We start from the raw sequence: 15,094 nt of genomic DNA, 5'->3' as shown, positions 1-15,094 counted from the left end.
AAGATTTTTGGCTCTCGAGGACAGCGTTATATCGAGGTAGAATTGTATTCTCTCTCCTACATAGCTTAATATATTAGTGTGTTATATTTCAGCTTCCAGAACCTGGGTCTGCCTCAGCAAGATCCCATTTAACGCAGCATTAATGAACCATATTATTATTTTTAAAGCCTTACCATGAGACTTTTTACTTTAAATGGGATTCCTTTTTCATCTCTTAATTTGGGCAGGCTTGTTATCCCTAAAGGAATTAAATGACATTGGAATACGACTCAAAGCTGGGTTTCATTTTAATTTTTTTAAGAGCATAAAACCTCAGTCTTGTGGAGACTAACTCCTCTTGGAACCGGAAAAGAAAACTCCCAGGAGAAATCTTTCAGTGTTCCGCTGCCTTGTGCAGTGGTTCTGGTTGGCAATGTCACACCAAAAAAGCTGGCGCCAAGGAGTTGAGCACAGGTGTATTAATATCATGTATTGGCCCAGGATGATGCCTGTGCCAGATGCTTGTCATCAGAAAGTTCATAAACACTTCAAATCCCATCCAAGGAAAATGCAGTAGGAGAGTGTTAATGGACAGATGTTAACAACAGTCAAAAAGCTCTGAAATCACATTCTGGGAAGAACACATTGGAGGCAAACGAGTTTGTGATTTTAATTTGATAGCACAGCAGAGCCTATGAACATTCAACTCTGAAAAGACACTTGTGCATTTTGTGGACCATAAAAACAGTGGATAAGAAATGAGTTGAGCTCAAGTGGCCCAGGCAATGCCTTCACCATAAGACAGCCACCTCTGAAGAGGAGCCTGGCAGCTGTTCAGTAGTTCACAACATACAACTTCAGTACAGAAAGTGAAGAATACAATCAGCTGAAACCAAAAGGGGGAAGTGGGGTAGGCAGAATGCAAATAGCTAATTTAGAGTTTGGCCATCAAGATCACTAACCCAATTCATGTTAAAAAAAATTCATAGGATCTTTAAAGACTACACATGCCTAGATTTCCTAAACTGAAACCTTTTCAAACAAATAAGGTTTGAGCCTGAAAACACTAAGCTCATGAGTAACTTTACTTGCCTGAGCAATTCCCAGAGACGTCAGTGGAGCTATTCTGCAGTTACACAGACAGGGTCTGGACTCCACTCCATCAATTTTCTTAGTTTTGCCATCGGTGAAAGGGGGATAGTAATACAAACTCACCTACTTCATAGGTGTCAAGTATCAGAGGGGTAGCCGTGTTAGTATGAATCTGTAAAAAGCAACAGAGGGTCCTGTGGCACCTTTAAGACTAACAGAAGTATTGGGAGCATAAGCTCAAGTGAGGTTCTTACCCACGAAAGCTTATGCTCCCAATACTTCTGTTAGTCTTAAAGATGCCACAGGACCCTCTGTTGCTACTTCATAGGGCTACTGCATGGCTTAAATAGATTATTTTAAGCTGAATTGGTGACTGCAGGACCCAAATGCTGCCAAAGACAAATCCAAACCCTGAATTCTATCTAAACCTCATTATCCACCCAGATGCAATTTCAAACCTGGTATCAAATTCAAGTGAAATAGCTTGCCAGAACCACCAACTGTTTTGATGAGACTGCGGCCTCCCTCCCAGCCTTCTTGCACAATTCTACCTTATATTTTCCAGAGTACAGAGATTTAAAGAGCTGGAACCTAAAGTCCCCTTAAATGCAGCATCTGTGTCATGATCAGACTTCGGCTAGTTTTCCATACTGCATCTCCTCCAGATTGCCTCCTGGCAATCAGGAAACTCAAAGTCCACCTAAGGAAAGTGAGGGATATTTCACGATACAGCCAACCATCAGCATCCTTGGGAACCTGCACCTCAGGAGGCCTATGTGACTCTGCTCAACTTCACTGTCCCTTACACAAGAATGTACTCTCCTGCAGGATGGAGCCTCCTTTATAGAGGTACAATATTATAGGCCAAGATTTTCAAAAACAGGAGCCTAAAATTAAGCTCTTAAATCTATATGTAAGTACTTGCCTGATTTCAGAAATGCTGAGATGCAGTAGCTCTACTTGAGGGGCTTTAAGTGGGGTGAATTTCACCCTGCATAAAGGGGTTTCTTTCAATGTGCTGGAGTTCTCAGTGCTGGGGCTTTAGGGTCATAATGTAATGGGAGCAACCGTACTGAGATGAAACAGACACAGTTGAAGTGAAAGTGACACGGCAAGATTTAGTGCTGTAAAGACAAGATTACAAATGATGCCATCCTTTATTTGTATAACAACAAGGCTGTTCTAGATTTGATTTTGACAAATCGGGAGAAACTAGTTGAGAATTTGAAAGTGGAAGGCAGCTTAGGGGAAAGTGATCATGAAATGGTAGAGTAGGGAATAGGGAAAGAACAAGTTAAAAATTACTTTTACAAATTAGATGTCTTCAAGTCACCAGGGCCTGATGAAATGCATCCTAGAATACTCAAGGAGCTGACTGAGCCATTAGCGCCTATCTTTGAAAAGTCATGGAAGATGGGAGAGATTCCATAAGACTGGAAAAGGACAAATCTAGTGCCAATCTATAAAAAGGGAAATAAGGACAACCCAGGGAATTACAGACCAGTCAGCTTAATTTATGTACTCGGAAAGATAATGGAGCAAATAACTAGGGACTCACTTTGCAAATATCTAGAAGATAATAAGGTGATAAGTAACAGTCAGCATGGATTTGTCAAGAACAAATTGTGTCAAACCAACTTGATAGCTTTCTTTGACAGGGTAACAAGCCTTGTGGATGGGGGGAAACGGTAGATGTGGTATATCTTGACTTTAGTAAAGCTTTTGATACTGTCTCGCATGACCTTCTCATAAACAAAATAGGTAAATGCAACCAAGATGGAGCGACTATAAGGTGGGTGCAAAACTGGTTAGAAAACCATTCCCAGAGAGTAGTTATCAGTGGTTCACAGTCATGCTGGAAGGACATAACGAGTGGGGTCCCACAGGGATCAGTTCTGGGTCTGGTTCTGTTCAGTATCTTCATCAATGATTTAGATCAGGGGTTCTCAAACTGGGGGTCGGGACCCCTCAGGGGGTTGTGAGGTTATTACATGGGGGTCATGAGCTGTCAACCTCCAACCCAAACCCCGCTTTGCCTCCAGCATTTATAATGGTGTTAAATATATTAAAATGTGCTTTTAATTTATATGGGGGGTCGCACGCATATGCTTGCCATGAGAAAGGGGTCACCAGTACAAAAGTTTAAGAACCACTGATTTAGATAATGGCATAGAGAGTACACTTATAAAGTTTGCAGACAATACCAAGCTGGGAGGGGTTGCAAGTGCTTTGCAGGATAGGATTATAATTCAAAATGATCTGGACAAACTGGAGAAATGGTCTGAAGTAAATAGGAGGAAATTCAATAAGAACAAATGCAAAGTACTCCACTTAGGAAGGAACAATCCATTGCACACATACAAAATGGGAAATGACTGCATATGAGGGAGTACTGCGGAAAGGGATTTGGGGGTCATAATGGACCACAAGCTAAATATGAGTCAACAGTGTAACACTGGGATGTATTAGCAGGAATGTTGTAAGCAAGACACGAGAAGTAATTCTTCCACTCTACTCTGCGCTGATTAGGCCTCAACTGGAGTATTGTGTCCAGTTTTGGGCACCACATTTCAGGAAGGATGTGGACAAATTAGAGAGAGTCCAGAGAAGAACAAGAAAAATGACTAAAGGTCTAGAAAACATAACCTATGAGGGAAGATTGAAAAAATTGGGTTTCTTTAGTCTGGAAAAGAGAAGACAGAGGGGACTTGACAACAGTTTTCAAGTACATAAAAGGCTGTTAAAAGGAGGAGAGAGAAAAATTTGTTTTTCTTAACCTCTGAGGCTAGGACAAGAAGCAATGGGCTTAAATTGCAGCAAGGGAGGTTAGGTTGGACATTAGGAAAAACTTCCTAACTATCAGGGTGGTTAAGCACTGGAATAAATTGCCTAGGGAGGTTCTGGAATCTCCATCATTGGGGATTTTTAAGAGCAGGTTAGACAAACACCTGTCAGGGATGGTCTAGATAATGCTTAGTTTTGCCATGAGTTCAGGGGACTGGACTAGATGACCTCTCAAGGTCCCTTCCAGGCCTATGATTCTAATAACAGCTGCATTAGAAACTCACAGACAGATCAGGATAGCTAGATTAGATAGTCGTAGCGAAGCTTTCTAGAAGCAATGAAAAAATCAAAAGGTTATCTGATTGTCCCTATTATTCAAAATGTATAATTTCAGAGATCTTCATGAAAGAGACTGTGCTTCAGGAAGTGTGTTGAACGTATACCAGGAGAACAAGGAGCCCTAATGGTCTTCATCATGGGAGGTAAAACCCTGAAGAAATGAAGCCCCTCTAGGTTGGCAGAGGAAATCCATCACAGTACACTTTACACATGTTTAGATCTTTTAAGAAGCAAAACTTTAATAGTTGCACACCAAGAATCCTAAAATCTATGTCAGCGGGAAAGCAATCGACACAGATTCATATGCTTACCTGGTGTTGTCTGAGTCAATAGTATGAAAGAGCTGTTCAAGTTCTTCTTCATTAAGAGTCCCATCTGAAAAAAAAGCCTGGAACTCCTCCAAGGACAACTTCCCATCATCTGTGAATGGCAAGATATCAGTGTTAAGAATAAAAGATTACTGAAGGGAAAGCACAATCAAATGAAATACAAGGTCATGATCTGCTTAAAGATATAGGGGGGGAATTCTTGGAATTTCCGAGTATCTGTCCTGTAAAGTATCAACACATTGACCACTACAAAGTTCCTTTGGTACATGGCTGTTTTTGGAGGTACAGGCTTTCAAACAGGAGGTATCTAAGATAGCAGGGCCAAATGCATTACAAAGACTGAGAAGAAGGTTGCCAAAGGCAGACAGATATTTAATGGTTATGGTGCTGAGGCATGTGCAAAAGCCAGAGCTACCAAGTTAAAGGGGAACTTATGATGGGCAGCTGTGGAGCTAAGCTTGAAAGCAAATGCCATTTTAAAAAGGGAAACCTTATACCAGCATGAGAACGAAGCAGCTCTATTTGAGGAAAATGTTCACAGTTTATTGGTTTATATGCTTCAGGCTCATCATCACAATGCAGTACAGAAACGAAAGTCAGAAGATTCAAATACTTGACAACCCCCTGAAGCAGGGCCAGTGCAACCATTTAGGCAAACTAGCGGGCCGCTTAGGGCGCCTAGTGGTTGAGGGCGCCTAAAAGCCTGCTCAGGCGAGGAGGTGGAGTGGAGGTGAACTGGGGCGGAGGGGTGCGGGGAGGGTCACCCGCAGTAATGGGGGGGAGGGGGGTGCACAGGGGAACCGCTCCCCGCCCCAGATCACCACCTCTCTCCCTCCTCTGCTGAGCGCACAGCCCCTGCTCTAATTCTCCTCCAATCAGGGCCGCAAGTCTTGGAGGGGAGGAGAATTAGAGTGGCACCGGCGTGCTCAGCAGAGGAGGCGGAGCCGAGGTGAGCTAGGGCGGGCTCCCTGGGTGGGGTTAGCTGCCGCAGAGGGGGATCTATTTAAAAGGCTGTGAGGGAAGAGAGACAGATGTGCAATCATGTAAGGAAAGAAAAGTTGTAAGACAGCTCCCTGACATAACAAAGGTTCAAGCCTAGCTATGAAACTGAGAGATTCTCCCTTACTAAGCACTGTGAGAAGGTTTCTTCCTATCTGTAGCAGGAAGCCAAATAGTGAGGGGCTGGGGAAATCTCCTGTACAAAACGGTCTACAGTGAAGCAAGGATGGAGACACAGTAGCTTTAAGGGATAACAATGTTTTAGTTATTCTATTAAAGTTCCCTGTTCAGTACTAGAAGACAGCAACTAATAATGTAACATTGTTGTACAACAGTGCCTTGGGTGGAGGAATTACTGCAATTTATACGCTATTTAAAAGCTCTTCCTTTCATAGCCCTAGATTTATGGGCTGGAAATGTTGCCTAGGTCGAGATACGAGAATGTATCATTTATTATTTAATCAAATCAATTAAAACCCATGTTGCTTCTCTTTCAGGAAATGATGCTGGAGGACGAAGTTAGCTGACTCGCCACATACACAGGTGAACATACTCTGGCTCGAAACAAATAAAGCGTGGAGCTGCTGAACTACATATCTGGGCTTCCAAGCGATCATGCAGTATGTATGGGCTGCAGCCAATTAATTTAGAGCTGTAATTAATTTGGCATAAGGTATCTATTTTATTGGTGATTATAAAAAGATGGTGAGAGGAGAAGGGACGTGAAAATCAATCTTGGGGTAAGCATTTATATTTGTAGGGTTCTACGGAAAATGGCTGCAATTAACGGGCCAAATGCTGAATTCCCAATTTAGCTTTTATTCTGTCCTTACCCAAAACCTTCACTCATTTCAATGGGAGTGTTGCCCAAGTAACGACTATGGGCTTCTAGATTTGGCTCAAATTTAGACTTCAACCTTTTTTTTTTTTTTTTTGCAGACCTGGGCTGAGCTGTAATTGTTCTATTTCCCATTCCATAAAGATCAGCAGAACAGGAGGTGATCTCTAGATATTGGGAACGCTCAGCAGCAGTTAGCAGACTTATTCAGGTTTTGATATTTTCATTGGCAAGAATGAAAGTCTCAGTGGAAAAGGACTTTGTGTAGATGAATCATCATTGAAAATGAAAGTGTCCATGTTTCAAAGATGGACCGTATTAACCAGCACTCTACCTCTTGGAGCATCAGACTTGATCAATGGCCCAACTCATGTGGTATCTTTAATATTGCCAATTCTAAACTTTTGGATGCTCAACTTTGCAACCAAAGATGTAGGAATCATTCAGGGAAATTCTATGGCCTGTGTTATGCACAGGGTCAATCTAGATAAAAATGGTCCCTGATGGTCTTAAAATAGTTTATGCCCTGAAGCATAGAGATAAATAACCTTTTTATCCCAGCAAGTATAAACAGCAGAGGCTGTTCTTATATGTAAAACTTACTAGGTGGTTGTTTGCCTCAATAATATCCCGCTGGACAAAGGTCAAGCGGAATCACCTTCCCACCAGAGCAATTTCAAGCAGCATTAGTGGGAAGGAAGCAAAGTAAAACTGGGCACACATTATTATTTTAACCCATTAATGTCATTTACAGTTTACTTTCAATCAGCACACCCAAAAAGCTATTTTGATGCAAGCTTACTTAAAAACAGTTGTGATTTTCTTCAGCCAGTTTATGTTTTCCAAGAAGAGAATGTCTCATTTCACTTTTACTTGATTTCTTAAGTCACAAACTATTTTTCCCACTTAAACTTAAGTGTCTAAATTCTAAGTGGTGCCATATTGCTTTCCTGATTCCTGATCCAAAGATTTTGAAGCATGTGGCTAGGAACACAGGAGTAGGTAGCAATTTTTTGACAGTAGTTCATATCACTTCAAATTCAGTGTTACTGGGTTATTTAAAGCGCTGCCTACCTGGTTGAATGAGTATGTTTAGGGGGAAATCTGAGAGGAATAAAACAATAGCTTATCATAATGTAAGCATATTACTGAAGTGCTGAAGGTACATATGGTGCTGTACAAAACAGGCATACAGATGGCCTAAGGATCCTAAGACAGGACAGAGAGAGACCTAAAGGAAGGAGGAGCTGAGAGTTATTTTACTTTTGCTGTTTGTGGACCTCCCAGAAGAAGTGGGATTTTTGGAGGAATTTGACAAGAAGAGGGTGAAAAGCCTGGAACTAAACATTATTTAAAATCCTCACCCACCTCCAAATAACTACAATACAATAAAACACAAATCAGTCTAAAGCCCATGAAAAGAGGTCACTATTTAATGCAAACTTGAACCCACATCCAAAAATACGCCAGGGAAAGTGTTCCAGAGTAACAAAAAAAAATCCTTGAGCTATATATCTATAATTGTAAAACAGCCTTAGGTTGTATGTCGCTAGAGCACAGTAGACAAGAATGTCTGGAGAGAGAGAGAGAGAGAGAGAGAGAGAGAGAGAGGAGCTCAGAGATAAGAGAAAGCAAAACCATGCTAGGATTTGAAAGCTAAAATTAAAATGCTAGAAAATCCTGGCCAAAGATGACTGGCCAACACAGTAATAATATCCCGCTTCTGCAACCTTTACAAGTAAAGATAAGAGTTGATGTATTCTGAAGATTTTGTACTCTAGTAACAGTCTTATCAAGAAAGTCATAGAAAAGCAAGTTGCACAAAGTAGAAATTTGCTAAGTTACCAAAGAATGGATAAGAATATAAGAAGCTTGCCTTTAGTTACATGCTCCTGTGTGCAAGAGATACAGGTTCTCCAAATGAATTGTGATGTAATACACCTCTACCCTGCTATAACGCGACCCGATATAACACGAATTCGGGTATAACGCGGTAAAGCAGCGCTCCGGGGGGACGGGGTGGATCAAAGCAAGTTCGATATAACACGGTTTCATCTATAACGTGGTAAGATTTTTTGGCTCCCGAGGACAGCGTTATATTGGGGTAGAGGTGTATATCAGAATGATATCAGATGTCTTAGAATTCCACTTAGCCTACATTCTTCTCTGTAGAAGTTATTGTTTAGGGATATGGGACATTTCCACCTTTAAAGTAAGTCCCCACCTTTGATTAATATTGTGACATAAAAATTACATTTACATACAAAATCTACATTAAAGTAACTCTACTTTACATAGATTTTAAGACCATCAGGGACCATTTTTATCTAGATTGACCCTGTGCATAACACAGGCCATAGAATTTCCCTGAATGATTCCTACATCTTTGGTTGCAAAGTTGAGCACCCAAAAGTTTAGAATTGGCAATATTAAAGATGCCTGATTGGGAAATAATGTAACATTAGCAAGTTACCTATTTTTCAATATTCTCTTTAGAAATAAAAGAACTCATTTTACTCACGCTTTGCCGCCCCGCCCAAAAAAAAAATCAATCTCAGGCAAAGACCAAAGACAATTTTAACCTAAAAAGTTTGCCAAAGTTATAAATAATTGAAAAGACGGGGTCATAATAAGACGGCTTCAATATAGGTGTTACAGTTCCACCTCAACGTAAAATCCTGAGGAATCTATAGCAAATGTCTATTCATTATGGAGCATATGATCAGAGTTCTCATTTTCTTTAATGCGTCATGGAAATAAGATGACCAGGCAATCCATAAGTCCTCCAAAATTTAGCAAAATTAATTGCGATTAAAAAAATTAATCTTGATTATTCGCAGTTTTAACTATGCTGTTAAACAATAGAATACCAATTGAAATGTATTAAAAATGTTTATGGATGTTTTCTACATTTTCAGATATATTTATTTCAATTACAGCACAGAATACAAAGTGTACGGTGCTCACTTTATATTATTTTTACTACAAATATTTGCAGTGTAAAAATGATAAACAAAAGAAATAATATTTTTTTCAATTCACCTCATACAAGTTCTGTAGTGCCATCTCTTTATTGTGAAAGTGCAATTTACCAACTTAGATTATTTTTTGTTACATAACTGCACTAAAAAAATATAAAAGTTTAGAGCCTAAAGTCCACTCAGTCCTACTTCTTATTCAGCCAATTGCTAAGAGAAACAAGTTTGTTTACATTTACAAGAGATAATGCTGCCCACTTCTTATTTACAATGTCACCTGAAAGTGAGAACAGGCATTTGCATGGCACTTTTGTAGCCGGCATTGCAAGGTATTTACATGCCAAATATGCTAAACATTCTTATGCCCCTTCATGCTTTGGCCACCATTCAGAGGACATGCTTCCATGCTGATGGCGCTCATTAAAAATATGTTAATTAAATTTGCGACTGAACTCCTTCGGGAGAATTGTATGTCTCCTGCTCTGTTTTACCCGCATTCTGCCATATATTTCATGTTCTAGCAGTCTCAGATGATGACCCAGCACATGTTGTTCATTTTAAGAACACTTTCACTGTAGATTTGACAAAACGCAAAGAAGGTACCAATGTGAGATTTCTAAAGATAGCTACAGCACTTGACCCAAGGTTTAAGAATCTGAAGTGCCTTCCAAAATCTGAGAGGAACAAGGTGTGGACCACTCTTTCACAAGTCTTAAAAGAGCAAAAACTGATGCAGAAACTTCAGAACCTGAAGCACAAAAAAAGAAAATCAACCTTCTGCTGGTAGCATCTGACTCAGATAATGAAAATGAACATGTGTCAGTCATCAGCATAGACACATGTCCTCTGGAATGGTGGTTGAAGCATGAAGGGACATATGAATCTTTAGCACATCTGGCACATAAATATCTTATGACACCAGCTACAACAGTGCCATCAGAACACCTGTTCTCACTTTCAGGTGACATCGTAAACAAGAAGTGGGAACCATTATCTCCTGCAAATGTATATAAACTTGTCTGTCTGAGCAATTGGCTGATCAAGAAGTAGGACTAAGTGGACTTGTGGGCTCTAAAGTTTTACATTGTTTTATTTTTGAATGACATTTTTTGTACATAATTCTACATTTGTAAGTTCAACTTTCATGGTAAAGAGATTGCACTACAGTACTTGTAATGGGGATTTGAAAAACACTATTTCTTTTGTTTTTTACAGTATAAATATTTGTAATCAAAATTAAATATAAAGTGAGCACTGTACACTTTTTATTCTGTTTTGTAATTGAAATCAATATATTTGAAAATGTAGAAAACATCCTAAAATATTTAAATAAATGGTATTCTATTATTAGAATCGCGATTCATTTTTTTAATTGCTTGAGAGCCCTAGTATGCTTGTGTGCTTCTCTTAATGTTGATGAATGGAGTCACTGCCACTAATTTAGTTGATGTGTCGATCTGAATGTTTGAAATCAAAGTATCTTATCTCTCTAGAATTGTAGTTTCCCAGAAGGACAGATTCATAAGCAGTTTGTAATGAGTTGGGCTTTAGCTCTATTCAGATCAATGCTAAACTTTTTACTTCCCTGGACAATAGTTGATGGACAATGCAAGCATTCACATTTAAAACCAAATGTCTATATTTAATATTATCTTCTTTGTAAAAGAGTCTTTCCTTTCTTGCTGTTAGCACAGATTTTTGATGGTCCTTCCAGCCTCCCGACTCTCACTCATCCAGTCAGAGCTGTAGCCCCAAGAACATAAAACATCAAACTTCCCCTATTTCATAATTAAGGTGTATGGAGGGCAGAGCTGCTTTCTACTTCATACTGTACAGTATACCACTGTACTAATGCAATAATTCTTTCTTCAGGATACCTCCAACTGGTTTTTCTGCCTGCCATGTACCAAATTACCTATCCCCAAGCATCTCTTTGAATGCCTGCAGCGTGAGACATGGCTGTCACAGCTCAGGACAACTGCACTTATATTTCCCGCTTGGGGTCCACCAAAGGCACCCCCTTTAGGCTCCTAGCTCATCAGCCATCACCTTTCTTGGGCAGAGACTCACATCCCTGTCCTTCCTGAGCAGGATTTTTCCAGGCTGCACCATTCCCTACCTGCACTATGACGCTCCCAGCAAGCCAGACGGCCTAAACAGCTTGTGCTTTGCTGTCTCTTTGAAGGCTTTTGAACAGAGTAGTCGCCAGCAGTTGAGTTACCCCAGAGCCCTTTCTAGGCAAGCACATTTATTCTTAAGGTGAAAGCATTACAGGGAAAACATTAAAACCAATAAAAGAACACACATGCTAATAAGCTTACCAGAGATCACCTCCCAACTCCAACAAGGGATCTAATAGGAGTCAGTCCTTCAAACTCCACAAAGGGGTTTTTCTCTGGTTACAAGTTCGTAACAGCCTCAACTCAGAACTGGCACTCTCTGAATGGGTTAGATTTTCCTTTGTACAGTTTGGCCCTGTGGTTTTCAGACTCCAGGAACAGGTGATCAGCAGACAATGGCCCCCTCCTCTGGGCATAGCTTCAAAAGGCTGGGTTTTTGCATAACCGGAACTGGGGAATTTGCATTCATCTCCCCCTAGAGATTCCCCAGGCAAACCACTTGACACTGGTTGCCACAAAAGTCCATTCCTGGCTTGATCATTATTCTATATAGTCCTTTCAAGCTCATAACACTTCCCAACAGTTACATCTCATCTTCCCGCTAGAGAGAGAGGTTACATACAACCCCAGCCCATAATTATACATAAATCATTCATTTAATACCAGGGACCCCAAACATACATACACTTAATTCATTAAGATTTTTCAAAGATATTGCAGGAAATTGCAATGTGTGTCACAAAGGCTATCAATATATCCTCCAATGAATCATTCTGTTGGTGATGGCTATAAAAATGTGATGGAAAAGAACAGCAACATGCCATGTGGGGAAGTGTGCGGCTATCCAGTTCCATGAATATTCTTTAATATGCTGCCTGAGGATTTTTCCCTTTACAGGAGAAACATCTGTCCTCCCACCATGCATTCAGTCCCAAGGCTTGTGAAGAAATAACATGCATATGGCAAATGAAAGGGTTTTTTTTAATTCATTTCTAGCAGAATACCCTAGTTAATCAAGGATGGTCTGTCTTCGGTATTTCTAAAGCACTGCTCTTGTTATATAAATACAGAGCTGATCAAACAAAGCTATGTCTGCAGGGCCTATTTTGCTACCGTAATACCTTTTTCTGGCAAGGAGTTTGTGTCCAAAATTGTAGACACAGCAAAGGATGTAGAATTGTGTTGTGCAAAACTGGATTTAACAAACAATTAAAATCACTCCTAGAATTGATAAAATGAGGAATTAGCTCAGAACATACAAATGCATCCCTTTCTTTCAAGAGTTAACATTTTTCCTCCCTCCAAAAAATGGAAAGAAAGCAACTTTCAGTTAATAATGATCCCATCAGTCAGCCTAGATGGTGAACAGTGATTTAAGCCCCAGTTCCCATCTAGCATTATGAGTAATACTTCATCTACCAAGAGCACATGGCTGGCAGTCCATAGTTTAAGGCTTCATCTGGGGAAGTGAATAATTCCATTGTAATTGGCAAACTATTCTTGGCTCTCACTGGAAATAGTTTGAGGATCCAGCAATGTCTGTTAACATTCCTACATTGCTTCTCAACTTTTATCCCCATATCAAAACTTTTTGTCTTCACAGAATTATAAGTGATCTAGAGTTATTTTTAATACTGCATATAGATAGGTACCGTAGGTAGGTAAGTGACTGACAGGCTGGCAGTGTTAGGAAACTGACACCCAGCCACGCACAGGCAAGACTCCCCCACACTGGAGGCAGGGGATAACTCAGAGTTCTGAGTACCCCAACAACCATCACAGATGGAAATGGTAGACTTAACAATAATATAGAAAAGGCAGAAGTGCTCAATAAATATTTCTGTTCTGCAGCTGGGGAGAAAAACATGTGATATAGTCTCATCGTATGGTGATAACAGTCTTTCCATTCCATTACTATCTCTGGAGGATGTTAAACATCAGCTACTAAAGATAGACATTTTTAAATCAGTATGTCCAGATAACTTGCATCCAAGAGTTGTAAGAGAGCTGGCCGAGGAGCTCACTGGACCATGAAGGCTAATTTTCAATAAGTCTTGTAGCACTGGGGAAGTTCCATAAGTTTGGAAGAAAGCTAATGTGCCAATTTTTAAAAAGGATAAATGGGATGACACAAGTAATAAGCCTGACAACCTGACACCAATTCTGGGCCACATAATGGACTGGGTGTTAGGAGACTTGATTAATAAAGAATTACAGGAGGGTAATGTAATTAATACAAATCAACATGAGTTTATGAAAAATAGATCCTGTCATGCTAACGTGATATCTTTTATGATAAGATTACAAGTTTTGTTGTTAAAATAATAGTGTTGACATAATATACTTTGACTTCTGTAAAGTGTTTGATGTGGTTGTGACAGAGTAGGGAGTGGGGAGTATTGACCTGGGAATGTTGCATGGGAATTTTACTGGTACTGTCTGCATTGGTGCTAGATGGTGGTGGGATATCAGGGTGTGACTTCACTTGAGGGATGATACGTGAGCACGTAACCTGAGCCCAGGAAGGGGTTGGGGCCAGGTGACACCTTCTGCCAGGGAAACTGGACAAAGGCTGGAGGAGGAGCTGGGGTGTGTGGCTGGGTGAGACTGCTGGAGAGGGTTTTTCAGTTTGGAGCTGGCTGGGGAAACGGAGGGAGGCCCAGCTTTAGGATCTGGGCTCCCTACCCCCCAGGATGGACCTGCCTGAGGGGTCCTGTTTCCTGTTCCTACAAGCTCTGTTTTGGACTGTATTCCTGTCGTCTAACAAACCTTCTGTTTTTCTGGCTGGTTGAGAGTCACGGTGAATCTCAGGAAGTGGGTGGTGCAGGGCCCTGACTCCCCCACATTCCATTACAATGGTACCACACAATATTTAGATTAAAAACTAGAATGATATAAAATTAACATGGCACACATTAAATGGATTTAAAACTAGTTCACTGATAGGTCTCAAAATGTAACTGTAAATGCGGAATCATCACTGAGCAGGTATATTTCCAGTGAAGTCCCGCAGATTGGTTCTTGGCCCTGTGCTATTTAACATTATTGTCAATGACCTGGAAGAAATCATAAAATCATCACTGATAAAGTTGCAGATGATATAAAAAATGAAATGGTAAATAGTGAAGAGGACAGGTCACTGATTCAAGGCAATCTGGATTGCTTAGTAAACTGCACTCAAGCAAACAATATGCTTTTTAATAAGGATAAATGTAAATGTATACATCTAGGCACAAAGAGCGCAAACCATACTTAAAGGATGGGGGGACTCTACCCTGGGAAGCAATGACTCTGAAAAATATTTGAGGGTCATGGCAGATAATCAGCTGAACATGAGCTGTGATATTCAGTGTGATGCTGTGGCCAAAAGAGCTAATGCAATCCTGGGATGCATAAACAGGGGAATGTCAAGTAGGAGTAAAGAGGCTATTTTATCTCAGTATCGGGCACTGGTTTGACCACTGCTGGAAAACTGTGTCCAGTTCTGGTGCCCACGATTCATGAAGGATGTTGATACAGGAAGAGGATTCAGAGAATGATTAAAGGATTAGAAAACATGTGTTATAGTGATAGACTCAAAAACCTCTATCTATTTAGCTCAACAAACAGGAGGTTAAAGGGGTGACTTTATTACTG

The 15,094-nt window shown here is 40.3% G+C and overlaps 1 protein-coding gene across 1 annotated transcript in view; it reads right to left on the bottom strand.

The window, feature by feature from the left end:
• NECAB2 (N-terminal EF-hand calcium binding protein 2) overlaps positions 1-15,094 on the bottom strand; it is a 298,228-nt gene that overhangs the window by 207,589 nt on the left and 75,545 nt on the right. Inside the window, exon 3 of the mRNA XM_054049452.1 lies at positions 4,506-4,614. Coding sequence (XP_053905427.1) covers positions 4,506-4,614 — 109 coding nt within the window. The remainder of the gene's footprint in view (positions 1-4,505; positions 4,615-15,094) is intronic.

Source organism: Malaclemys terrapin, chromosome 14 (assembly GCF_027887155.1).
Source record: "Malaclemys terrapin pileata isolate rMalTer1 chromosome 14, rMalTer1.hap1, whole genome shotgun sequence".
In the NCBI taxonomy this organism is placed as follows: Eukaryota; Metazoa; Chordata; order Testudines; family Emydidae; genus Malaclemys; species Malaclemys terrapin.
The sequence above is the reverse complement of the archived record's forward strand: the minus strand, read 5'-3'. Positions and strand labels throughout refer to the sequence as shown.